The 26872-nt window shown below is 44.3% G+C and overlaps 2 protein-coding genes across 3 annotated transcripts in view; both read left to right on the top strand.

Moving 5' to 3' along the window:
• The first annotated feature begins 210 nt into the window (after positions 1–210).
• Positions 211–7548, top strand: adap2 (ArfGAP with dual PH domains 2). The gene is made up of 11 exons (XM_056288177.1): positions 211–458; positions 2210–2334; positions 2568–2659; positions 3174–3262; positions 3584–3696; positions 5309–5464; positions 5924–6007; positions 6437–6499; positions 6721–6798; positions 6969–7197; positions 7410–7548. Exons 1-11 carry the CDS (start codon positions 371–373, stop codon positions 7436–7438), a joined length of 1146 nt encoding a protein of 381 aa, XP_056144152.1. The 5' UTR covers positions 211–370; the 3' UTR covers positions 7439–7548.
• Positions 7549–12102: 4554 nt separating this feature from the next.
• rhot1a (ras homolog family member T1a) overlaps positions 12103–26872 on the top strand; it is a 28924-nt gene continuing 14154 nt past the window's right edge. Inside the window, exons 1-19 of one of the 2 annotated variants that reach the window (XM_056287259.1) lie at positions 12103–12472; positions 12728–12786; positions 13543–13624; positions 13828–13871; positions 14005–14058; positions 15323–15375; positions 16032–16140; positions 17390–17491; positions 17813–17911; positions 18728–18836; positions 19044–19164; positions 20714–20798; positions 21342–21487; positions 21668–21768; positions 21993–22123; positions 22638–22721; positions 22973–23095; positions 23523–23725; positions 26518–26640. In XM_056287259.1, coding sequence (XP_056143234.1) covers positions 12436–12472; positions 12728–12786; positions 13543–13624; positions 13828–13871; positions 14005–14058; positions 15323–15375; positions 16032–16140; positions 17390–17491; positions 17813–17911; positions 18728–18836; positions 19044–19164; positions 20714–20798; positions 21342–21487; positions 21668–21768; positions 21993–22123; positions 22638–22721; positions 22973–23095; positions 23523–23725; positions 26518–26640 — 1865 coding nt within the window. In that variant the 5' untranslated portion in view covers positions 12103–12435. The remainder of the gene's footprint in view (positions 12473–12727; positions 12787–13542; positions 13625–13827; positions 13872–14004; positions 14059–15322; positions 15376–16031; positions 16141–17389; positions 17492–17812; positions 17912–18727; positions 18837–19043; positions 19165–20713; positions 20799–21341; positions 21488–21667; positions 21769–21992; positions 22124–22637; positions 22722–22972; positions 23096–23522; positions 23726–26517; positions 26641–26872) is intronic. The other variant, XM_056287260.1, reaches the window with a different exon arrangement.

Here is a 26872-nt window from a genome sequence, read left to right as displayed (position 1 = left end):
GGTTGTCCTTAAGACACAGACCGTGCGCCTCACCTTCATCACTAAAAGGACGGCCTCCCTCCGAGAGGGTTACCCTAACCCAAACTTAACCGGAAGGTCCGCTGCAATCGTCCCCATTCTTTTGCTGGACTTATCTATGGTCCCAGTTTCCACCGGTCGCAGATTTTGGCGTAACACCTGCAGCAGCGGCGGCAGTTGGGAGGCGGCGCGGTGACGAGCGGTCGCGGTGAGTTTCCTCTTCTCGTCCCGGTGCCGTCTGGACGCGCACCGCTCCTGTGCTCTTCAGCCATGAGCGCCGCTACTCATATGTGACCGCCATGCTCAGTTTCCACAGTGTTTGGTGTTGCAGAAGTGATCTTTGCCAACAACGATGGCGAGCAGTGAGCGAAACAAGAAGATCTTGCTAGAAATGGTGAAACAGCGGGACAACAGCCAGTGTGCGGACTGTGGCGCGCCGGGTGAGCGACCAAACCACCTCCACTCAGCGCGCCGCTGAGTGGAGGTGCTAGCATGTCAGATGAATGCCAGAAGTACTAGTATGTCAAAAGTATGTCAAAAGTACTAGTATGTCAGATGAATGCCAAAAGTACTAGTATGTCAAAAGTATGTCAAAAGTACTAGTATGTCAGATGAATGCCAAAAGTACTAGTATGTCAGATGAATGCCAGAAGTACTAGTATGTCAGATGAATGCCAAAAGTACTAGTATGTCAAAAGTATGTCAAAAGTACTAGTATGTCAGATGAATGCCAAAAGTACTAGTATGTCAGATGAATGCCAGAAGTACTAGTATGTCAGATGAATGCCAAAAGTACTAGTATGTCAAAAGTATGTCAAAAGTACTAGTATGTCAGATGAATGCCAAAAGTACTAGTATGTCAAAAGTATGTCAAAAGTACTAGTATGTCAAAAGTATGTCAAAAGTACTAGTATGTCAGATGAATGCCAGAAGTACTAGTATGTCAAAAGTATGTCAAAAGTACTAGTATGTCAGATGAATGCCAAAAGTACTAGTATGTCAAAAGTATGTCAAAAGTACTAGTATGTCAAAAGTATGTCAAAAGTACTAGTATGTCAGATGAATGCCAGAAGTACTAGTATGTCATAAGTATGTCAAAAGTACTAGTATGTCAAAAGGATGTCAAAAGTACTAGTATGTCAAAAGTACTAGTATGTCAGATGAATGCCAGAAGTACTAGTATGTCAAAAGTACTAGTATGTCAGATGAATTCCAAAAGTACTAGTATGTCAAAAGTGCTAGTATGTCAAAAGTATGTCAAAAGTACTAGTATGTCAAAAGTATGTCAAAAGTACTAGTATGTCAGATGAATGCCAGAAGTACTAGTATGTCAAAAGTACTAGTATGTCAGATGAATTCCAAAAGTACTAGTATGTCAAAAGTATGTCAAAAGTACTAGTATGTCAGATGAAATGATGGGTTTATTTTTGTGAGTTTTAGTTTTTTGAGTGCCGTTGACTCCCGTGGTCCCTTTTAATGTTGATGGCCAACCTTTGACACCGATTCTTTACAGTCAGTATTCGCAGCAAGCAGCCCAGCTTTACGGCGTTTCGTTTGGATTCTCTTATTCGGTGTTTGTCGTTTCATTCTGCCACGACAAGCCAACTCGAAGCCCTCTCAGTCACAAACTAGTTCGGTACCAACGTGCTTCACAAAACAGGGATGTTGACCGAGAGATGGCGAGCAACAGTGATCCTGTGTCCGTGTATTGAATCAGCCATCCATCCATCCATCCATCCATCCATTATCCGAACCGCCCATCCTGCTCTCAGGGTCGCCGGGATGCTGCAGCAGCCTATCCCAGCAGTCGTTGGGCGGCAGGCGGGGAGGCACCCTGGGAGGCCGCCAGGCCATCACAGGAGATGCAGAATCCTTCCAGAAGAAATTCACAAATTTGGTGGTTGTCTTCCTACTCTGGTGAAAAAGAAAGCAATTCCAGAGGAGTGCGTCTCTCACGAGCGGACTCAAAATGGGGGATGTTTTCCCTCACGAGATGCCTAAGTTGCATGTAACGGAAACCGAATTAGAGTGAGCTCGCTTGTACTTTAAGCTTCACTGGCCAAAAGTCTGGTTAAATGTGACTGGGATTTGGGCTTTGATGGACTTAGTCAAAAGAATCAGTTGGGTCACACCCACATGTTTTCACCCACATGGTGCATGTTTGATTTCCTCGTCCTCTTACACAACTTAGATCCAGACTGGGCGTCCCACAGACTAGGTGTCTTTGTGTGTCTGAACTGTTCGGGGGTCCACCGCAACTTATCCAGCCGTGTCAAATCCTTAAAGCTGGACTTCTGGGAGGATGATCTGGTGGAGGTATAATAAACTCTTCTATTCCCACGCCTCTTCCAGGCGCTGTTACTGCTTTCAAGCGGCACAGTTTTTTTTTCTTTTTTAACTTCCTTGTGGAGAATTTCTGAAGGCTTGAACTGACTGACTCATCCTCATGTCATGTGTGTGTGTGCGTGTGTGTGTGTGTGCATGTGTGTGCACGTGTGTGTGTGCATGTGTGTGTGTGTGTGTGTTTCTGGGAACTGGGATTGCTGAAGTTTATGAAATCCAACGGCAACACCAGAGCCAGAGCTTACTATGAAAAAGCTGTTCCAGTGTACTATTACCAGCCCAATCAAAACGACTGTGCGTAAGTATACCCCAGAAAACAATCCACCCACTCGTGGATAAGCAGCAGAAGGAATTAGATTTGAGGTTTACTCTCTCGAAACACGTAGACTGTGTGAGACTGAAGCTTTAACTTGTTCAGTCGTTGGGATGGGCACCAGTATCTCAGAGAAGTCACACAGGCTACGGCCAAGGGGCTGTAATTAGATTAAGGGGAAGGAAGCAACATAAAGAGAAGTTGAACCACTGACTATAGAAGTAAAGTGTGAATAGCCCAAACTACCTGCTGCTAGATCCAAAATGAAGAAATGACCATCTGCTTGTGATAGATTACAGTACACTGATTATTGGCTTCCCGGGATGTTATTAATGTTTGACAATTAAGTCTTTGGAGATGCACGAGCCGGGTACGTAGCATTTGGATTTTGCGTGGCGTGTTTGACTTTTGAATGTTTTATGTGTTAAGAACAGACTGACACACTGTAAATATGCACCTTCTGACTACAAAGGCTCTTTGACTTGTGTCTTATTCCTAGTGTCTTGAGGGAACAGTGGATACGAGCGAAATACGAGAGGATGGAGTTCACGGGAGAGACCAAGTACCCGCCACTCAGTTATACCACAGGTGAACCTTGCAACTGTATTTACTCGTTTACACCTCGCCCGCACAATGATAATAATCCCTGCAGAAGTGGTGGAGTGTGATGGTATTTTTGAGCTTTTGTCTCATGTTTCCAACCCATAACATGTCCAGTCTCCAACTGGTGTCTTTTTTATTGGTGAAACAAGAACAACGTACTTCCTCATACACAAGAAAAGCTTTGTTTTTTCTTCTTCTCGGAATCCTAAGTTGAGACGGAGGAAGTGGGTGCTTCATTCATCCTTCTGGACCGACACAGCATTTTACTTGAGGTAGACCTAAGCACGCTTCTTGGGTTGATTCCAGGTTTCCATGAAGGGGTGCTGTGGAAGAAGGGGAAGGAGAACGCTCAGTTCCTGAGGAGGAAGTTCGTTCTCTCTGAAAGGGAATTTACCCTGACCTATTACAACAAGGACAACGTAAGACGACGTCCTCAGCAGCTCTGACACAACTCAACACTTCATACGCCCGTTGTGCAAATTTTGGAGGTTTCTTCTTCTTCTTCTTTAGAGCAGTGCCTGAATACAGGTCAAGATTTCATGTTAAATTACAACTAATCCTTCCATCAGATAATCATACAGTCCACGTCTGTCACTATCCAAGTCTCGTTTTTTTTATGTTTTTCGCAGTTTATCTTTTTTTTTTTTTTTAAATCTGTTTATTGGGTTTTGCGATCCCTCTTTCCCCTCCCTCCCTTCCCTCCCATCCCCAGAGCAGAGAGAAACAGGAAAAAAGAAGGGGGCTGTTGGCATTAAAAGACCGACAAACAAAAACGTGGCGGCAAGCAGCAATACACAGAATGTTGCGTGTAGCACAGGTGACGTAGTCAGATGGAAGATGAAATGACCATTATGTGAAGATGATGTCTGGTATCATGTGTAAGCCCCCCCCCAAGTCATGCCGTTACAGGAACAGTGGGGTTCCTGCAGTACGTGCATGGAAGTCCCTTTGCTGTACAGATCTCCCGACACTTTTGATTCCTTTGTCAAACCCAGTTTGAAAGGTGAGCTCAATACACCATGGTTTAAACAGGCGGTTAGGACATATCGGGGGAACGAGAGGCTGGTCTATTAAGACTAAAGTGCCTCCTACATGCCCAAATAGTCATTAAGAAAATTTGGAAGGGCCATCCCGCCCTTCAACTTGGGCCGTTGGAGATGCACTTTCTTAATGTGCCGTGGTTTGTTTCCCATAGAAAGGAGGAGAAAGTCTGATCTAATTTTGTGGAGAAGTGTTTCCTAATAAATACTGGGATATGTTGGAAGAGGTGTAAGAATTTGGGTGGGACAGCCATTTTGATAAGGCGAATACAGCCAGCCAGCGATAGGGGCCAGAGTGGCCCAACGGCTAAAATCTTTACAACGTTCTAATAAAGGTAGGAAATGTTCCTTGAGAATATGAGGGAATGATTTAGTGAGGAAAATGCCCAAGTATTTAAACCCACTATCCATCCATGTAAAAGGAAAGAGTGAATGAGGCATTCTTGTGGTTATTGGGTTTATAGGAAAAAGTTCCCTTCTCTGAAAATTCAGTTTATACCCTGAAAATCTGCCAAGCTGCTCCAGTATAGACGTAATGATAGGAGTGGAAGAGGCTGGATTGTGTTCAGCAATCTAGTTCAAATCTCCACTGCCTAAACATCCCCATGCCTCCACAGGTATGTCTTTCTTCCCGACATTAAGAATTAGTTAGTAGTAGTTTACAACAGCAGTGTGCGCAGTTTCGAGAGTTCAGTCGCCATATTTGTAGGAAGTGGATGACAGTTTAGTGGAACACGTCCCCGCTCGGTCGTGTCAAAACTGGAATCCCGCAGTTTATCTTTTAACTAGTTTTGGTAAAATCAGTTGTAAAATGGAAAAGAAATAAAAGCAACACGCCCCCGAGAGATCAACAAAGACACACGGTAAAGAACAAAAACGCTGTGCAAACACAACCCCTTCGCTTATCCAGTTGTGATTTATTGTAGATTGATAACATGTTATTCGTTTCTGTGTTTGAGCTACAATACCAAGTCATTTATTCACCTTCCAGGACTCCAAAGTGCCGAAGGCGGTGATCTCCATCAAGGACCTGAATGCCACCTTCCAGCCTGAGAAGATTGGCCATCCCCACGGCCTCCAACTGACTTACCATGAGGACAGCCACAGCCATACCAGGAACCTCTACGTTTACCATGAAAGGCCTGAGGTGGTCAATGATCAGGATAGTTGTTATGTCATTCCCCAACAGTTAGTGCTCTCAGCTTGGCAGAGCTCACTATTACTGATTTCTTGTTTTCATCGGCGGCACAGTGGTTAGCAATGTCACCTCACAGCAAGAAGGTCCTGGGTTCGAACCCCCATGCTGTCCCAGGTCCTTTCCGTGTGGAGTTTGCATGTTCTCCCCGTGTGTGTGTGGGTTTCCTCCGGGTGCTCCGGTTTCCTCCCACCATCAAAGAGACATGCATGTTAGGGTTAATACCCCCGCTCGTGCCCCTGAGCAAGGCAGTGGGAAGAAGAAGTGGAGTTGGTCCCCGGGCACTGCAGCTGCCCACTGCTGCTATACAATAGGAGGGGTTACATGCAGAGAACACATTTTACTGTAACCGAACAACTGCACAACGACAAAATGAAGTAGCTTTCTTTCTTTTCTTCTTCTCTTGTCTAGGAGATTGTGATATGGTACAACGCCATCCGTGCGGCTCGCTACGCCTACCTAAGAACGGCCTACCCTACTGGACGGGATGAAGATGTAAGCAGTGAGCAGAAGTTAAATGGCGGATCATAACTGTTGTGTATGTACTGTGGAGGGGGGGCTGTAGTCCATACGGCCGACTGCTGTAACCCCCCGGGGGCGGGGGTAATAACGTCCATTGTATTTGAAACAATGATATGATCACTTTTTGATAGCTGTCATCAAAACACTTAATAAGCGCATGTTCGCACCTTCCAGCAGTCAAACAAGGCTTGGCGTTTGTCAAAGCAATGAAGCAAAGCGTCACTATCGGAGGAGTTAAAGAGATTGGGGTTATTGTGTTACTGCACAGCAGTCCGCCAGCCACTGCTGGTTTGACAGACCAAGACAACAAGAGCTGTTTGATTCGGCTGACGAAGGGAAGTGGGAAACGCCTTTTCTTTCAATTTTGACGTTAATGCCTTCTTGATTATTTATGTCCGTCAGCTGAAGCCCAAGATAACAAGAAACTACCTCAAAGAGGGCTTCATGGAAAAGACTGGCCCAAAGGTAGGCTGACCGAAGTAAACACGCCTGCTCTCTTGGTGTTTTGGTGAGATTCATTCACAGATATTGCCTGTCCCCTTGGGCCTTTAGTGCTAAGTGTGTTGCTGCCTAGCTAAGTGGAGGGTCACATGAATGGTGCTGTCACTTGCAGAAGAGAGAGGGGAGTGTGGATGTTCATGAAATCCCAGTGGGTTTAAATTGTATTGTGCGTACATGTCCAACAGCAGAGGGAGCTGTTCAAAAAGCGGTGGTTCGTCCTCGACTCTCAGGAGAGGAAGCTGCTCTACTTCAAGGGCCAGCTGGTGAGGATCAGTCCCTGCTCACCGGTCACCGTCACACACAGTTCAGCCCTGTTACACAAACTTACATTTTGTCGTGCGTTTTTGCCCACCATTGTTGTTGGTTTGTGTATTTATGTTTGTGTTTCATGCACACGTGCGCGCATATCGTTTGCTCATATCCCCGAGTAAAGGATGCCGAGGAGTTGGGGGTGATTTTCATTGGCACAGAGAAAAACGGTTACGCTGTGAAGGAGTGTGTCCCAAAGAGTGCCCGAGGGAACAAGTGGAACTGTGGCATCGCTGTTGAGACCCCCGACCGGCAGTTTGTGTTCATGTGTGAACAGGAGCGGGAGCAGAGGGAGTGGCTGGAGGTGCTCAGACAGGTCATCTCCAGGCCCATGGCACCTCAGGACTACAGCAGTAAGCAATGCAGGAGGCACACACAAAGTATGCACGCGCACAACAGCATCCTGGCAAAAGTGCACACACACACACACACACACACACACACACACACACACACACACACACACACGTGTCCACATGGAGCAACACTGTTATAAAACCGAGCCCTGTACATTTTCCGTGCATCATGTGATGTCCCTTGTCTAAAACCTGTTTTCTAATCCCAGCTGAAGCCAACATCAGAAGAAAAAGATGAAACACATACGGCCGCAACAACAGAGAATCCCCGTAGGTGACAGGGCTGCGGCATCTGGAAACCGAAGTGACTGGATGACCAGCAGCATGGATGAATGGTGAATCTGTCACCCCAACCTCGTTCCTCACACTACTAAACTTTTCTGCTGTGTCACAGCAAAGCACCGTGGTGCTAGACTCAGACTCTTCTGTTTGTGACCGTACGATTGCGGCCTGCTATCCACTCATATCACCTGACAGTGGATCCTGGCTGTTCATTTCCCATTTAAATGGTGTTCAGTGGTGGTTTCTCCATGAATCAAATTGAGGTGGCAATTACTCACCCTTCAGTGCACTTTAAATGCTTAAACTGTAGCAACTACAGAGGTATAAAGTTGATCAGCCACAGCATGAAGATATGGGAAAGAGCGATAGAAGCTAGGTTAAGAGGAGAGGTGATGATCAGCGAGCAGCAGTATGGTTTCATGCTACGAAAGAGCACCACAGATGTGATGTTTGCTTTGAGAATGTTGATGGAGAAGTATAGAGAAGGCCAGAAGGAGGTACATTGTGTCTTTGTAGCTTTAGAGAAAGTACATGACAGGGTGCCGAGAGAGGAGGTGTGGTATTGTATGAGGAAGTCAGGAGTTGCAGAGAAGTATGCAGGAGTGGTGCAGGATATGTATGAGGGAAGTGTGACAGTGGTGAGGTGTGTGGTTGGAATGACAGATGGGTTCAAGGTGGAGGTGGGGTTACATCAAAGATCGGCTCTGAGCCCTTTCTTGTTTGCAATGGTGATGGACAGGTTGACGGACGAGATCAGGCAGGAGTCTCCGTGGACGATGATGTTTGCAGATGACGTTGTGATCTGTAGCGAGAGTAGGGTGCAGGTGGAGGAGAGCCTGGAGAGGTGGAGGTATGCACTGGAGAGAAGAGGAATGAAAGTCAGAAGGAGGAAGATGGAATACCTATGTATGAATGAGAGGGAGGACGGTGGAATGGTCAGGATGCAAGGAGTGGAGGTGAGGAAGGCGTATGAGTTTAAATACTTGGGGTCAACTGTCCAAAGTAACGGGGAGTGCAGAAGAGAGGTGAAGAAGAGAGTGCAGGCAGGGTGGAGTGGGTGGAGAAGAGTGTCAGGAGTGATCTGCGACAGAAGGGTACCAGCAAGAGTTAAAGGGAAGGTTTACAAGATGGTTGTGAGACCAGCTATGCTGTATGGTTTGGAGACAGTGGCACTGATGAAAAGACAGGAGGTGGAGCTGGAGGTGGCAGAGTTATAATAATAAGAATAAGAAGAATAAGAAGAAGAAATTAAACTTATATAGCGCCTTTCTAATACTCAAAGTCGCTTTACAATAAACGGGGTGAAACAAGACGACAGATAAGTTGAAGATGCTAAGATTTTCATTGGGAGTGATGAAGAAGGACAGGATTAGGAACGAGCATATTAGAGGGACAGCTCAGGTTGGACGGTTTGGAGACAAAGCAAGAGAGACAAGATTGAGATGGTTTGGACATGTGTGGAGGAGAGATGCTGGGTATATTGGGAGAAGGATGCTGAATATGGAGCTGCCAGGGAAGAGGAGAAGAGGAAGGCCAGAGAGGAGGTTTATGGAGGTGGTGAGGGAGGACATGCAGGTGGCTGGTGTGACAGAGGAAGATGCAGAAGACAGGAAGAGATGGAAACGGATGATCTGCTTTGGCGCCCCCTAACGGGAGCAGCCGAAAGTAGTAGTAGTAGTAGTAGTAGTAGTAGTAGTAGTAGTAGTAGTAGTAGTAGTAAATTATGCACATAACAAATTAGTAGATTCAAGTGATGGATACTTACTAACAGTGAATCTTCTGCTAAATCCAGCAGACCCCATCTGGATGGACTTTGTCACCTTTGTTGGTGGAATGGGAAAGGCGGGCGCCTCGACAATGACGCCTAAACAGAGGCAGTATATCAAATAAATGGAAGCATCAGTCATTAAAATAATGAGCACTAACCTTGTAACTCTTGTAACGTTGCAATTCTATAGGGACTACTCACGTGTGAAATGTCAACAGCTTGGGAAACTTACCTGTCATGTTCTCCTCTTCTTCGTACAAATTGTCAGATTCTGTAATTGCACAAATTAACATCTTTTATAACATGCACTAATTACCAGTTTTTAAAATGTGACCTGAAACTTGAGGCCCCCGTGTATATTCAGTGACTAGACTTTGATGCCCAAGACAGATTCACCAATTGTCATAGAAGCATACCAAGAACATAGTAATCAAACTTGCGTTTGGCCTTTTTCCTCTTAACTACTTCCTCCTCTTCCCCCTCAGCGTGGCTCGTCATGTCAAAATCATCGCATCCATGCATGCTAACTGCAAGTTAAAGTCACAGACAATATCATTACAATAAAAATTATGGTACTGCTGACATTTTGACTTGATTTTCCTCATTTGGCTGCCTTACAAATGTTATTTTTGACAAAGAGGAATGAACCTTATTAGATCATTCATACCGACTTACTGGATGTCATTTTACGTTTCACCAAGGTGAATGTCATCCAGTCATCCTGGGGGGGGGGGTGATTGGGAAAAGCTGCCTTTGCCCTTGTTTTTGGTCATCTAATAGTTTTGTTGTCGACATCAGTGCAGTTGTCTGGGACAGTTCCCTCCGCTTCCTCTCCGTGCTCCACCCACACAGCCCTGGCATGCACATGATCTGGAAAGTAAAAGCACATTCATAAGGTGTTGGCATGTTTCCACACTACTTAAAAAAAATGGTACCAGTGGCACCTCTACATGGAAGTTAATTAAGACAATAACAGCCAACTTTCAAATTCTGTGTTCTGTACCATGGAGGAGGGGTGTGTGAGGGCAGAACCACCATTTTCGTGAGGCCTCCCACATGTACATATGTCACGCTCCTCAGAAACTTAAGGCTGCAAAGAGCATTCCTCCCTCAAAGAAACTTCCCTCCCACAGGCCAAAGACCCTAGGTATGAGTGTGTGTGTGTGTGTGTGTGATGGCCAGGGTGTCTCCCCGCCTGTCGCCCAATGCCTGCTGGGATAGGCTCCAGCATCCCCCGCGACCCTGAGAGCAGGATAAGCTGCTCGGATAATGGATGGATGGATGGATGGAAGGATGGATGGATGGAAGGAAGCATTCTCCAGTGTCCCGTGCACTACAAGAGAACTTATGCTAGCCAGCGGTACCTTTCTGACGTCATTTTTAGGTCACAGTGTCACCGTGTCAATCATTCGCAACATGACATTATTTGGGCTACGAGCGAACGGAAGAAACGTGCAAATGAAAAAGACAAAGAAATTCAAACCGTCAACTCAGTGTCAGCTAACGCTCATTGGCTTGTTAGCTCACTAGCTCGTCGCTGACCAGCCAAAGTCACGATGAGTTGAGAATGTCCCTAGAAGTTGCAAACTGATCTGTTCTATTGCCTTACACCAGTGTAAGGCAATAGACCCCTAGTGGTCCGTGGTGTAATTGCAAGGGGTCAGTGAAAATAAATATCTTTAAAAAAAAGCTCCTATGACATTTGTAGAAATAGGATTATTTTACTCAAATGTGACTGAGACCTTTATCTACCTAAACTATAAAGGGTAACAGGACTTTTTTCTCTAATTACATCTGTTTCACAAGTGTAATTTATTGTATTTTAATAAGAGATCTCGCTCCCGTTTGCATTGTTAAAAGTTACTGCATAAAAATTCTGTTTTGTTACATATATCTGAAAGTTACTGAATACATATTCTGTTTTGTTACATATATCTGAAAGTTACTGAATACATATTCTGTTTTGTTACATATATCTGAAAGTTACTGAATACATATTCTGTTTTGTTACATATATCTGAAAGTTACTGAATACATATTCTGTTTTGTTACATATATCTGAAAGTTACTGAATACATATTCTGTTTTGTTACATATATCTGAAAGTTACTGCATAAGAATTCTGTTTTGTTACATATATCTGAAAGTTACTGAATACATATTCTGTGTTGTTACATATATCTGAAAGTTACTGCATAAGAATTCTGTGTTGTTACATATATCTGAAAGTTACAGCATAAGAATTCTGTTTTGTTACATATATCTGAAAGTTACTGAATACATATTCTGTTTTATTACATATATCTGAAAGTTACTGAATACATATTGTTTTGTTATATATATCTGAAAGTTACTGAATACATATTCTGTTTTGTTACATATATCTGAAAGTTACTGAATACATATTCTGTTTTGTTACATATATCTGAAAGTTACTGAATACATATTCTGTTTTGTTACATATATCTGAAAGTTACTGCATAAGAATTCTGTTTTGTTAACTATATCTAAGTTACAACTGAAAGCTCTTATTTTTGCCCCAAAGAGTGAATAAATGCTATAATGCAATTTAAAATGCAGTTTCTACTGTTTCTACAAAGTGCAACCCCCCTCCCCCAAGATCAGGTGGAGGGGGTCCTCAGGGTAGATCAAAAATGCGCAGGGGGGTCCAGGACCCCAAAAAGGTTGAGAACCACTGCCTTACACTGGCTCCGTGCTGGTACATAAAGACAGCTGAGCAGTCGTGCAGTTCCCGTATTCGGGCGCTTGGGGTCAGTAGAGAGCGCTCGAAGTTTGGCGGTAAGTTTGTCCTGCGCCGCTCGTCGTAGTCGCCGGGCGCCGGAGGTCGGGCAGCGCGCTTGTGGCACCACATCTGCGGAGTGCCACGATTTCTCCCAAAGCCGAGTAAATAGCGCTTTATTCCCCCTCGGCGCGTTTCGGTGAGCGGCGAGAGGGGGGTCGTACCGTTCCTGAGTCCGGAAGAAACGAGGACGGGCCCCGGGGGGGTAGGGGGGACGCGAACGCCTCCGTCCGTTTTGTCCTACAAAGGCGCCGGGAGTCTGACAGCGGCCGGGGGGCGCAAGGCCGGACGTTAGAGAAACCGTCCGGGAGAATAGATGAGAGACTAAAGGAGGAGCCCCCCCGTCTCCGCAACAAAAAGAAAACACCCGCAAAAACCAACCAAAATGAGGAAGGACGTGAGGATACTGCTCGTAGGGGAACGTAAGTAGTAGGCTTTAACCAGAAAATAAGCGACAACCCCTCAAGGTGGTCTAGTTCACTAGCCGTCCTTCCAGCGAGGATGCTAGTAGCATCTAGCTAGCGCTGTGTTCCGGCCAGCCGACCTTTGCTGGGATAGTGCACCGTTGTGGTTTCTAACGGGGGTTTTTGGGAGCGCTCACATGATCTGTCGAGCCTCGGTCACCCTGGGTGATATGAATTGATGCGCTGACGCCATTTCTCCTCTTGTCCATACAGCCAAGGTGGGCAAGACGTCGCTGATCATGTCACTGGTCAGTGAGGAGTTTCCTGACGAGGTACGTGGTATGAGCCATCACACAAGACAGGTTTCGTTTTTGGAATAAACCCATTCTTGCTGGTGAACGTTTCTCTTGATCCAGCTGTCTGTGGACACGTGTCTTGTTTGTTGCAGCATGCTGCTGTCATATTTGCAAGTGCACCCTGTGCAAACATTGAGATTTCCCATCTTGCTTTTTTTTTTTTACTAGGGATGATACTGCTGCACTAAAATATCCAGTGATATTTGGTTTAATGCTGCTGTCATATTTGCAAGTGCACCCTTGTTTGTATGTTCATTAGCGCAAGTAAGTAGGTTCTGCAGCCTGTGAAATGAGCCACTGATCCGTGGATATGGTTGCAGACGATGCCCAATTATTTTCCGTGAAAAGAAAAGCGCAAGGTAGACAGACAGTGGGTGAACATGTCAACTTTAATGCAAACATTGAGATTTCCCATCTTGCTTTTTTTTTTTTACTAGGGATGATACTGCTGCTCTAAAATATCCAGTGATATTTGGTTTAATGTATTGAGCATAGCTTATGGATCATAAACCTACTTTATCAAATTACTGCGAAATTACTGCTATCATAAACTAAGGGGCACCACAAAACGGCTATTTATTTATGGGCTTAAAACTACTGCACAGTTTGAGCCGTGATTGTTTTACAGGAAATCAGGTCGCTCATAATTTTCCTACGGTACTTTTTTTTTTCATTAGACCCTGCTTATATAGTATGTAGCACTTATTTCTGTTATTGTGCGGTTTGCTTCAGGTTCCCCTCCGTGCCGAGGAGATCACCATTCCAGCCGATGTCACACCAGAGAGGGTCCCCACACACATAGTCGACTACTCGGGTACCCAGCATCACTAAATGTGGTTGCATTGTTAGGCCACATCACAACTTCTCATCAGTGCAATATGTTTAATGTGTTCAATTGAAGGTTACGTCTGCTTTGATTAAAAGCCTGTAAATTCTGTTTGTAATTCATTAAAAGGAACTCAGAAAGATTTAAACATGCATAAAACAGTTCACTAATGTGTCTTTTGAATCCTGCAGAGGCAGAGCAGTCAGATGAGCAACTGTATCAAGAAATTTCCAAGGTCTGTTGGACATCATCTTAATTTTACCCTTAAAATTGACCCATTAACGTCCATCAGTCTATACTTGTTGAGCTTTTATTTATGGGTATGTGTACATTACTGTAATAACTAATATTGCCATTGTTCTCTACAGGCAAATGTTATCTGTATAGTCTATTCTGTCAACAACAAGAAGTCGATTGAGAAAGTAAGTATGTTTTTTCTTCTTCTTTGAGCCTCAGTGAATGAAATATATAATTTGGCACAGTTTATTATCCCTGCCAGGCTGAATCTAAGTCAAGCATGTGTGAGTCACATATGATCAAAAGTTATTAAAAGAATTCTGATAATCCAAAAAATGCAGAGGTTATAAAGGAACAATTCCTCTAGGTTGCAGTCAAAACAAGAAGTGTTGCGTATTTTTGTCGTTGCCCGAGCTCAACTGTAGATAGTAGTTGCGCACGCGTGAGCATAGAGTTTACCCAGCTTTATTTATATTATGCAAATCAAGACAAGGGTTTGACCAAAATGGTCGCATATCAAGCCTTTTCTCTTTGGAAGGTGTAAATTTATAGAAAACTTGGTCGCATTTGTGCATGGGTCCACCTAGGAGGCTGCGCATCCAGACTGACAGGCAAGACGTTTTTATTAGTTAGATTTCTTTTAGCTTGAGCGCTCGCATACTACTGGGCCTGTCAGCCTAATAATTTTTGTGCACAGTTATGACTATGATCAAGGACCTCTCGTGGTTGCGGTGATTCCAAACCTTTGCAAAAACTGTTTTATACAACAATTGAGTGCTGCCTCCTCAGCTGGTTTTTTGTCCAAGTCCGAGAACCAGAGAAGGGGAGATATTGAGGCAGTGCCTCCATATTTTCCCTTCTCCCGGTAGGCTAAAAAAGGGGTGGTTTGTTGTCAAGCCGGAGCACCGGAGAAGGGGAGAGTGCAGTCTTCTAGTTTTCCACTTTATAAGTTAATTGCAGTTTTCTGGGGGCGGCACGGTGGCCCAGTGGTTAGCACTGTTGCCTCACAGCAAGAAGGTCCTGGGTCATTTCTGTGTGGAGTTTGCATGTTCTCCCCGTGTCTGCATGGGTTTCCTGCGGGTGCTCTGGTTTCCTCCCACCATCAAAAGGACATGCATGTTAGGGTTAATATTCCTGCCTGTGCCCCTGAGCAAAGCAATGGAAAGAAGAACTGGAGTTGGTCCCCGGGCACTGCAGCTGCCCGCTGCTGCTATACAATAGGATTGGTTACATGCAGAAGACAAATTCGTTGTGACATTACAATGACAAAATAAAGTCGTCATCATTTGTCGTCGTCTTCTTCTTCTTCTTCAGTGTGAAACAGCCTGGCTCTCGATGTGTTTTGTTGTCTGCTGTTTAAAATAAATTGGCGGTAATGACCTTGTGTATTTTGGTTGTGAATGTCTGTGACTGGCTGTACTGACTGATGTTGTTCTTCTGCATTAATAGGTGACAAGCCATTGGATTCCCCTCATAAACGACAGGACAGACAAGGACAGCAGGTGTGTTAATATGACTTTGAGAGGTGTGAGGGATTGTGTGTCCTTATGTGTGTGACTTTGTTCCCCTTGGGTCAGGGACAGCTGGGCTGGTAATACGAAGGCCAGCTTATTGATCTGTGTTTATGTTTACAGGGCACAGTGTGTAATGCTAAAGTATCTACTGACCTGGTGTTGACTTGCTTATTTAGGTTTAGCCCAATAAGAAAATGTGCTTAGTAACCAGTGGGTTCCATATTACCTGTGGTTCAAACCCTTGTTTCCAACAGTAGATTTCACACTGTTTCATTTCATACAAGATGGACTTTGCCCCCCCTGTAACAGGCTAGTTCTTGCAACAGCACAAAAAATATGGCTTTATTCAAACTTTTCCACAAAGAAGCATTCTCTTCCTGTGTGTCAGGTGTGTTTTGTCACTGACTCGAGGAATAGATTGACTGTATTCTGGACAATGTGTAATGATACATGGAGGACTGAGAGTGTTGACTTTGATAAAAGAAAAAGTATTGTGTTCACCTGTTGGTTCTGTGAATAACAACACAGTTCTCCTTCGACCTCCCTCCCAGATAACTGTTGCCATATGGCAACTTTAGTGTATGTTTCAAGGTAAATAATGCAAATACAAAAGGCTGACACTTTACTTTGCCTTGTCATTGTAGGGTACCGCTGATCCTTGTGGGAAATAAGTCGGACCTTGTGGAGCACAGCAGCATGGAGACCATCCTGCCTATTATGAATCAGTACCAGGATATTGAGACCTGTGTGGAGGTGAGCACACCATACACTCACCAGGGCCCATACACACTGTCTGCTTTCCAGAGATTTTTACTGACTTAAATCTGGGTCCAAACAGGCAGCATGGTGAGGGCCTGCTCTGTTGTAGATGAATATTGACGCAAACATTGTTGAAGAAGTTTAAAGTGATGAAATGGCAGATCCATCCATACATCCATCCATTATCCAAACCTCTTATCCTGCTGTCAGGGTCAAGGGGATGCTGGAGCCTATCCCAGCAGTCATTGGGCGGCAGGCAGGGAGACACCCTGGACAGGCTGCCAGAAAGTCTAGTAGATGTACTGCATGTCTACGTGAGGCTGGCTGCATGCAGTACATGTAGAGCCCAGCTCCTGGCTCTACATACACCCCGTAGGCTAACTGATTAATGGGTTCATGGTGCTGAACCCTGTGCTCTGTGGCCGCAGCCTCAGACTTTTACGTGAAGTCGGCACAGTTTGCCAACTTAGCGTAGTGTGTCCTAAAGACGCATCGGTGCAAATGGCTTCACGTTGCATCCGTCCGTTTAAATTTCCCTCTGTCTCGCGTGATGACTCGGTCATGCTTTCCCCTGCTGGATTCGATCCCAAGCTAAAAGTAGATACTGGCGACGTGAGTGAATGCACGCATACAAACACACACGTACTCTCTCTCTCTTTCACACACACAAACACGGTGGAGACACACATGGAGGCATTTAAACACAGCCTGTTAGGGTTGGACATGTAACTCACACTGTGTATACTATTTATACAAACAAGAACCTGTCACTACCGCCACTTTGCCTCCGACACTTTACATTTTACTTATGCAGACTATTCACACACTTGCATTTGTGTACTAACTTGCACATTGTACATGGATATTTGTCGGGATATACCGTCTCTATCCTCCCTGGATTTTTACCTTTTTTAGAATTTTAACTTTTTGACTTTTATTAAAATTTCATCGTGTTTTATTTTATTCTTATTTTATTGTTTCCACTCCTCTTTTGTTGCACAGTTTCTGGAGTTTGCCAAAAATTATTTCACTGCTCATTGTATTTGTACCTGAAATATCAATCTGATCTGATCTGATATGTGACGAATAAACCTTTGAATCTTGAAATATCTACATTTTAACTGTTCATTGTGTGGGCAGCTTGACATCACAGGCCTCTCTCTGTGAGAGGAGGCATCATTTTTTTAAGACTTGCTCCACCCAAGGGCATTCACATGATACCCCCCCTCCCTTGTTTGCTCAGTGCTCTGCCAAAAACCTGAAGAACATCTCTGAGCTGTTCTACTATGCCCAGAAAGCTGTTCTCCACCCCACAGGACCGCTCTACTGCCCAGAGGAGAAGGAGGTGAGACCAGTAGCTGAAGACTGTTCTGGATGGGTGACAGTCTCGGGGACCCAGTGCATCAATAACAAATAGTGTTACACATTTTCACACACTTCCACAAAGATCCTTTTTTTTTTTTAACTATTCTAAATGCCTCTAAGAAACAGGGTTGTGTGAAATGTGTATTTTATTTATCATAGCCTTTTTAAATTTGATTAATTATATATTTCCTACTTTATTGGAATTGTTTTTATTTATTTATTTGAGCTGTTTCCTTGGTTTCACAAAGCACCACCGTGATGTGTAACCAGCCCTTTCATGGAGCGTTGTTCTTCATTGCAGATGAAGCCGTCATGCGTCAAGTCACTGACTCGAATCTTCAAAGTGTCTGACCTGGACAACGACGGAGTTCTCAATGACAACGAGCTGAATTTCTTCCAGGTAACAGCTTTCACTTCCTTCCCTTGCTGCAGGAATCGTAGCTTGAGTCAGCATTTCAGCTCTGAGGGGCCAGATGCGCTTCACGCTTTACTGAGCAGCTGTTGCTGCAAAAGAGTTGGTTAATAAGTTGGTGTAGGTTGTCCTGAAATAACTCCGGAAAAAACTTGTTTCTATAGATGAACATTAATATTAAACTGTCCAGGGCGTCCAGGTAGCATAGCGGTCCATTCCATTGCCTGCCAACACGGGACTCACCAGTTCGAATCCCTGTGTTGCCTCCGGCTTGGTCGGGCGTCCCTACAGACACAATTGGCCTTGTCTGCGGATGGGAAGCCGGATGTGGGTATGTGTCCTGGTCGCCGCACTAGCGCCTCTTCTGGTTGGTCGGGGGTCCTGTTCAGGGGGGAGGGGGAACTGGGGGTAATAGCATGATCCTCCCACGTGCTACGTCCCCCTGGTGAAACTCCTCACTGTCAGATGAAGCGGCTGGTGACTCCACATGTATCGGAGGAGGCATGTGGTAGTCTGTAACCCTCCCCGGATCGGCAGAGGGGGTGAAGCAGTGACTGGGACAGCTTGGAAGAGTGGGGCAATTGGCCGGATACAATTAGGGAGAAAAGGGGGGGGGGACATTAAACTGTCCTTTATGTGGCAAATTTAAAATCACACAGTCACAGTATAGCAACTGTGCATTATCTGTCTAATAGCAAACATCAGTTGAGTTAGTTATAGTCTCAGAAACACCATGTTGTTCATTGTGTATGACGTGTGTGTGTGTGTGTGTGTGTGTGTGTATATGTATATGTGTGTTTTCAGAGGACATGTTTCAATACGCCACTGGCGCCTCAGGCCTTAGAGGACGTTAAAAATGTTGTGAGGAGAAACATGACTGACGGAGTGAAGGACAATGGACTCACACTGAAAGGTCTGAGGGACCTCTTGTACAGCTGTCTTTACATCTCATTTACTTCCCTACGCTGCCCCTGCATGTCTTCCCTCTGCCTGTCTTTCCTTTCCACCCATATCCACAGTGTGTGCTTCCTTTACAACAAACATTGTCACCGTTTCCTCGTTAACTACTGTGTGACTGGTCTCTGCCCTGTCTCCTCTCTGATTGGCTCTCGGCACGCAGGCTTCTTGTTTCTCCACACACTCTTCATCCAGAGGGGCCGTCACGAGACCACCTGGACCGTGCTGAGGAGGTTTGGCTACGACGATGACCTGGAGCTCACACAAGACTACTTGTTCCCGCTGTGAGTTCAGATTTCCTCTTTATTAACCAACTTCTGTTTTCTGGGGGAGTGGCCAGTCGGGGCAGTATTTTATTTTTTATTTGGACATGCAACACAGGTTATAAGTTTGGCTTGAACTGAACTCATAGCTTTGTAGGCATATGAAACATACAGCTTGTTCAAGTCCAACACAGTAAGGGTAATGGCAAACAAAAAATTGTCGTTTTTTTCTTTCTTTTTTTTTTTAATCTTCTATTTTTCCAAACCCCACTACAGTAACTGACCTCTCTGGTACGACTCCTGGATCAGGATATGTGCTGCCCTCGAGACACACACGACGCTATACCCTGGTGACTGACCAGCCCAGTATCACGCCGAAGCGTGGAATACACCCGCCAGTCCAACGTTTCAGTGTCACGGTTTGCCTCGCTCAGGCGTGAAAAGTACAAGTGTATGAAGGTGCAGTGCCAGCAGGGGTCGATGATTAACTCAATGCCAGCAACTCCCCTCGGAGGAAACGAAGCATACAGCATTTTCCAAAATCCCTAACCATAACCCTAACCCTAACCTGCCTTCACCTCTTAATCATTGCCCCCTGCTGGCACTGCACCTTCATACACGCGTGTACTTTTCTCGCCTGAGCAAGGCAAACCGTGACACTGACACGTTGGACTGGCGGGTGTATTACACGCTTTGGCGTGATACCAGGTTGGACTGACAGGGTGGAGGTTGTAGGGACATGTTTGGGAGGGGAGAGAGAGGTAGGGAGGGGTTTTATTTTGTGTGGCGTGTTACAACAAAATGTTCTAAATAAATAAATAACTAGATAGATAGATAGCAACCAACAACAATACATTTTATTCATACAGCGCTTTTCAAAATACTCAGATGCTTCACATATGATAAAATAAACATAAAGGCAACACACCAAAAGCACAAAACACAACATTAATCGCACATTAAGAGCGATTCTGAAGAGGAGTGTTTTGATGAATGGTTTGAATATGGACAGATCGATGTAGTCTCTGATGTCTTTGGGGAGAGTGTTCCAGAGGGAGGGGGCAGCAAAGGAGAAGGCTGTTGTCGCCGCAGGTGCATGGCCGGCCCTGTGTGGACAATGTTGAAAATTAGAAGTTTTGGCGTATTTTTTTTACAGCTGAAAATACATTTTTGTTATTACAGAGGGCATAAAGTATCGATTAAAAGGTACCATTGGGTAGCGGTACCGAACTCCAAGTACTGGTATAGGTTCAGATGTGAATGGTACCCAACCCTACTAGTGGTGATAGGGGTTCTTATAAAAAGACACAGACAGTACATTAAACAGGCACTGCTACTGATGATGATGATGATGATGATGATAATAATAGTTAAAAAATAAAATGTTTATTAAAATGAATAAATGTTAAGTGGGAGCAAACTTTCTGATAAAACAATTTTTGATGTGCTCTAAATAAGGCAACCAAATATAGAAATGTGCATGTAAATCAAAACTTGGACCAAAACGTGGACAGACATAGGATCACAACCAGTTAACTCTCAACTCTGTCTTTCTGTCTCCGTATGCCAGGATTAAGATACCCCCAGACTGCACCACGGAGTTCAACCACAACGCGTACCTCTTTCTGCAGAGTGTCTTTGACAAGCACGACAAAGTGAGTTGGACAGCAGTGAAATGTGTCTGTTGTGTGTTCTCAAATATCCCCCAACATTTTTATTCTAAATTATTTTTTTTTAACATAACATACCGCATAGGGCTGCACGATACTGGAAAAAAACTCACATTGTACTATTCATTTTCCTCTGCGATATTTATTGCGATATGAAAAAAATTTCACCAGAATACTTGAGTAGCTTTATTTGGAAAGAATTGGTCATTCTAGAGTGGTTGGGGTGATTTTTGTTGGGGAGTTCTTGGGAAATTGTGAAAAGTGAGCAGGGTCTTTTTTCGCCATTCGTACGGGAAGAGGAGTAAATGGAGCCAGACAGGTGACGCGGAGCGACGGCCGAGAATAATCATGTGCGGATCGGCTCTGACGTCATCCGAATCCACATGTACACATAAATATCGTCCACCCGCCACCCACCCGAATTAATTATTTTATTTTTATTTAGAGACCCGCACCCAATTAATGTTAATTTTAGTTGTATGTCTGTGTATGTATCTGTCTGTCTGTGTCTTCACTTGGATGCTGTAGGACAGAGACTGTGCACTGTCACCAGAGGAGGTGAAGGACCTGTTTAAAGTTTTCCCCTACATGCCCTGGGGTCCAGATGTCAACAACACGGTGTGCACCAATGACCAGGGTTGGATCACCTACCAGGGATACCTCTCGCAGTGGACGTGAGTAGTAATCACACGGACTCATACCTATAAATACATGCAACACCTATTTGGATGGTATAAAACTGAGTGCGTTCATACATTTACTGCAAATGCACATACAGCAGACATTATGGACATGTATAATGTCTCTTTAATACAGTCTCAGACTCATGGTTTGTCATTTGTGTCATGGGTTAGGTTAACAACCTACCTAGATGTACAGCGTAGTTTGGAGTACTTGGGCTACCTGGGCTACTCCATCATCTATGAACAGGAGTCTCAAGCAGCAGCCATTACAGGTAGGTGGATGTCATACAGTCCTCTCTTTTTGATAGCGAGACAGGAAGCAGAGAAACAGAGGTGAAGACAGCATATTTAGTGATTGACTTCCTTCTAACGGGTATATATACTGTTTCTTTTTATTCAGATAAACTGATAAAACATTAACTTATTAGTTGGCCATAATCGTTACACATTTCCATTGTTCACATACTCTAAGTAAACATGTAAAAACTCTCCCCAGTGACACGTAACAAACGCATCGACCTGCAGAAGAAACAGACCCAGCGCAGTGTCTTCTGTTGCAACATCCTGGGGGCGCGTGGCAGTGGGAAGAGTGGCTTCCTCCAAGCCTTCCTGGGCAGGAATCTGCAGGTTGGTGAAGACCACTGGAACCATAGTGTTTGAAGCTTGTTGAAACGTGTTTGGCAGCTTGAGCAAGCAGTCAGACGGTTTGAACGAAAATCTTCGTTGTTGTAGCTGCCTTGACATTTTTTGACCGGTTTGATATGCAGAGAAAATCCCACGCTCACACCCTGTCTTGCTGCTTAGTTACCTAGACCATCAGTCTCAACTCCAGTCCTCAGAGGCCCAAGTACTGCTTTTCTGCCAGATGCCCAGCCAGCAAATCAGTTTTTAGACCTGCCCCGATAGGCACAGCAGGCTTGTGGACTGGAGTGAACAGCTGCCCAACAAGACTATTGTAATTGGAGCATTTCTTGGCTAATGTATATTAGATTTTGTGTCTGACATATTTTCCTTTAGTGTACCTTTTCTAGGGAACGTGGGGATGAACCAGACTAAAGCAGAAAAAAGTGTTCAGATAACTGGTGTGGAAATGGTCCTTATTGGGTGTGTGTTATTAAATGTGTGCCTTTTTACACCATAGCGACAGAGGAGGATCAGAGAAGACCACAAGTCTTTCTACGCCATCAGCACCACCTATGTCTATGGGCAGGAGAAGTACCTGCTGGTAAGAACCATTCACCACCCTGAGCAGGGGAATCGGGCTATCTGCACTCTGGGTTACTGTTATATAATCCCAGTGTGTTACTGCAGCATGTTGTGTATCAGCAGTAGTGTTCTACACAGTAGGTAGTCCTTCAATCTGTCCTCTTTCACTCACTGTCAATGTCTCTCTTTCACTTTCTTACTCTCTCACTGTCCCTCTGCCTTTTCCCCTCTCTGGTTCTGTACCTCAAACTGTCTTCGTCCCTCTCCCAGCTCCACGAGGTGATGCCAGATTTTGACTTCCTGTCAGAGGCAGACCTAGCATGCGACGTAGTCTGCCTGGTGTATGACGTCAACAACCCTCACTCTTTCGAATACTGCGCCAGGGTCTATAAGGTGTGTGTACTGAGTATGTTGTCATAGGTAGGGATAAAGTGAAGGAGTACTCGGGGAAATGAAGAGACTTTGAGCGGCATTTTGAATTTGTTCCTCATCTTGTATGTGACAGAATGTTAAAGTTTCTGTAATGACACTTAAATGACTCAACGTAGGGCATCTTATCATGGTAAGCAGTTCTTGTACAAACAAACATCATTTGGTGTCGCCAAGTTTGCAGCTGTCTGACCTTTTTCATTTTATCAGAAATACTCATAATCCTTTCTGCTTGTTAGGTTGATATGAGGACACATGCATAAAATATTTTTCCATGAAGGGAAAATTGTCTGTAATATTGAAATAAAACACACTAACATTCATATTTACATGTCAGTGGGTGAGAAGTTGCCATTACTCCTTAGTAACATTTGATGATTTTGTTTTGCAGCAATTCTTTATGGACAGCAAGACGCCATGCATGCTTATTGCCGCCAAGTCAGACTTGCATGAAGTGCGCCAGCAGTACAGCCTCTTGCCATTGGAATTCTGCCGGAAGCACAAACTGCACCCACCACATCCATTCACCTGCAACACAACCGACGCGCCCAACAAAGACATCTACACCAAACTCACCACCATGGCCATGTATCCGTGAGTACCGAGGCTCTTTACCTGACCAACCTGTGATCTGATTTATCCAAACTCTGATCCCTTTGTGACAGTTTTAGCCCTCTGCATCTCTCCTGCTGCACACCACTCACCTTGCCCCCTGCCTACGCTTATTCTTCGCTTCACCTCTCCTAGGGTCTATGCAGCAGTGATACTTTCACTTCAATTTTTTAATGCTTTGCCTTCTGGGGTAGGAAATATATACCAGCCTAATGCTGGCAGTCCGTGGTTTTGGTTAGTGTGCTCTTCAACCCTACCAGTCACCATGGCAAGTTAACAACCAGACTCATGTTTGGTATTGAAATCCACCAACCACTTTTATCTCTGTATGAGGAGGTTGGCTTCCTGCCCAGTTTACATTGCTTGGTTAACTTTGGCCTGTTGGTTAGAAGTCAAAGTCGGTATTCAGGTTTGAATCTGAGGCAATTCCAAGCTCAGACAGAAACAAATGCATACCACACAGGTCCCTCAGCACGAAGTGCCTTAAAGCAAAACTCTTGTCAGCTGTGCTGTTGTGTGCTTGTGTTAGTGCATGTGTGTGTGCACATGTTCATACCAGCTACTGGCTTTCTTCCCAGAAAATCCATTTCAAAGGGCCAGTTGACTGTTTTAGCTCTTCAAGTTTTACTAATCAGATTAGGCTTTAGCGTAGACTAATGAGCTCTTAATTGAGTTGGCCCACTAAATTCTCAGTTTAACAGGCTAAAAAAAAAAACAACTATTATCTGATGCTGAAACCTTCTGATCTGTACCGTACCTGCAAAATGGATCAACGAACCGTGCACGGATCACTGAACTGTGCCGGGCCCACTTGAAAAGACGGGCTCAATTATGGTTCATGTGTACTCGGGTACAGTTCGCATCAGGTGTGAAAACAACTGTACCAAACCTGGAAGTGGACTGCTATGCTACAAAAGCATTTCTCAATGCCGCCTGTCTCCGAAATCTGCATATGTGTGCAGCACGTGCCGATCTCATGTGTACAATAGTTGCCTCATCCAGAAGCTGTATACTGTTTACAAATTATGACTGTTATGTTATAATTATAAAATAATTATAAAATAATTTATAATATATAATAATATAATAGATAAATATATAATATATAAGTACATGATATATGTAAGCATGGTAAGTTATAAAGTTATATTAGTATATAATATATAAGCGATATATAAGCATAAGTTAGTAATTATTCAACTATTAAAAGCATTGTATAGTAATCATAATAATAGTAATAAACATTTATATAACACTTTCCTTAATGATATTACAAAGTGCTTTACAAAAGAAATAAAACCAGACAAAGCAAAGATGAGAATAAGACGAAAGGACACGAGCACAGAAGAGGTAAAGACTAAATGAATAGGACCAAATAAATAGGAATAGAAATAAAAACAGTATGAATAAATACAAATAAATATCAAACATTTCCAAAAGCTTAAGAGAAAAGTTTTAAGAAGAGAGTTAAAAGAAGCTAGAAACTTGGTGTGTCTGAGTTTGGTAGGCAGAGTTTCATAATGTGGGGGCTCTAACAGCAAAACCCCGGCCAGCCAAAGAAGCTGGTTCACCCTCGTCTGCCTGTTGCCCCCCTCTCTGTCGCTCCTCATCTTCTCTTCAATTTCTAGGAGCTCTTCATCCGCATGCTCTGGCTCAAATAAATACGGGCGACCATCGAATTCAGTTGCCTCGTCCACATTATTGAAATCGGACGTTGGAAATAAGTTATTGCGAGCAGTTCCTCGATGTCTCAGACCACGCTGCCTCAAATGAATGGTCAGCTCTGATACGATTCGGCGTGACGACTTCTTTTGTAAACATCTGAAACCACACCCCCGTATAAATAGTAGCAACGGTAAGGGATACTACAACAGAGACCAGAAGCAGCAAAACGTAAAGAAAAAGGTCTATATATGTGGGGATCCTTTCCATAATGTTGGCAGACATTTATGATAACAATCTGAGCCTGTCAGTGGTGAAAACAAGCACTTTTAGTGGATGTGCTTTGACAGGTGCAGTTGCCCATAAGGATTACATAATGGCCTGTTTCATGGCAGCCGGCTGAAGCGTTCTCGCTCAGTACTGGACCAATTCCAAAAATGTTTTGTCCCTCTTAGTCATTTAGACCCCAAATGGAGGGGAAAATAGGGTCCAGGTTTAAAATACCGGAATGACCCTTTAACACTGAGAGGGTGGCTAAGAGACTGGGATTTCACCGGAGACCTCAGATCAGCCCTCCTGTTCTATACGGCTCATTTAATATTGAAAACCTGACAGTTTGGAGTCGCACGATACTGTTTTTACCTGTGAAAAAGCTGCAGGTGAGCGGGTCTGCAGGTAAGAAGGCTTTATCTGCTCGGCGGGGCCCAAAGATTAAGAAGATTTCAAGAGCTTTTGCATTTCGTTTGCTTCTCTCCCCCTCTTTATTTGTGGCTTCCCTCCCCTTATTTTCCTGTAAATTAGCAGTTGTCTCTGAAAGTGTTTTCTTTTTACCCTTTTTATATATCCTTCGATTTAAGTAATTATTGGGGTACAGATGAAATTTAGCTTTTACCCCTTTATCACATTATAGCCCCGTCCTCAGGATCTCTTTTGATGTAGTTGTGAGGTATTTGCCCACCTGGTTTCATACGGTGTGGCCTTTACCTCCTCTTGCTTTCTGTTTTGTGTGTGTGTGTGTGTGTGTGTGTGTGTGTGTGTGTGTGTGTGTGTGTGTGCGTGTGTGTGTGCGCGTGTGTGTGTGCGCACGCATTTTTATGTATATCTCTCCGCAGCCATGCCCGTCTTCACTGCACGTGCGCCTGCAACAGGTGCACCTATTGCCTGTGTCAGAACATCCTCAAGTCGGAACTCCTGCGCCGTATTAAGGCCCAGCTCCACAGGGTCATTTTCAACAGGTCGTTTACTGTAGAACAAGCTTTAATGGTTTAACATAGACCCCCCCCCCACTCCACCCCCTCTCTCTGACTCCCACTTCCTTGGGATGTCCAAGATGGGTCCTAGAGAGGTGTAACTCCTTAACACTTGTGATGGTGAAGGCTCTTCGTTGTTGACAGCTAGTCTGGTTCACGTTGCATATCCACCACATGGAAAGGGATATTTCCACACAAAGAACTCACTTGAGATGCA

The sequence above is a fragment of the Lampris incognitus genome, chromosome 10 (assembly GCF_029633865.1).
Source record: "Lampris incognitus isolate fLamInc1 chromosome 10, fLamInc1.hap2, whole genome shotgun sequence".
Taxonomy (NCBI): Eukaryota; Metazoa; Chordata; class Actinopteri; order Lampriformes; family Lampridae; genus Lampris; species Lampris incognitus.
The sequence above is the reverse complement of the archived record's forward strand: the minus strand, read 5'-3'. Positions and strand labels throughout refer to the sequence as shown.

Excerpts from the sequence above, each read along its gene's own strand:
- adap2 (XM_056288177.1), top strand. The coding sequence starts at position 371 with ATGGCGAGCAGTGAGCGAAACAAGAAGATCTTGCTAGAAATGGTGAAA. Across the intron at positions 2,660-3,173 it reads CCCAATCAAAACGACTGTGC|TGTCTTGAGGGAACAGTGGA; the intron begins GTAAGTATACCC and ends TCTTATTCCTAG. Across the intron at positions 5,465-5,923 it reads TTTACCATGAAAGGCCTGAG|GAGATTGTGATATGGTACAA; the intron begins GTGGTCAATGAT and ends TCTCTTGTCTAG.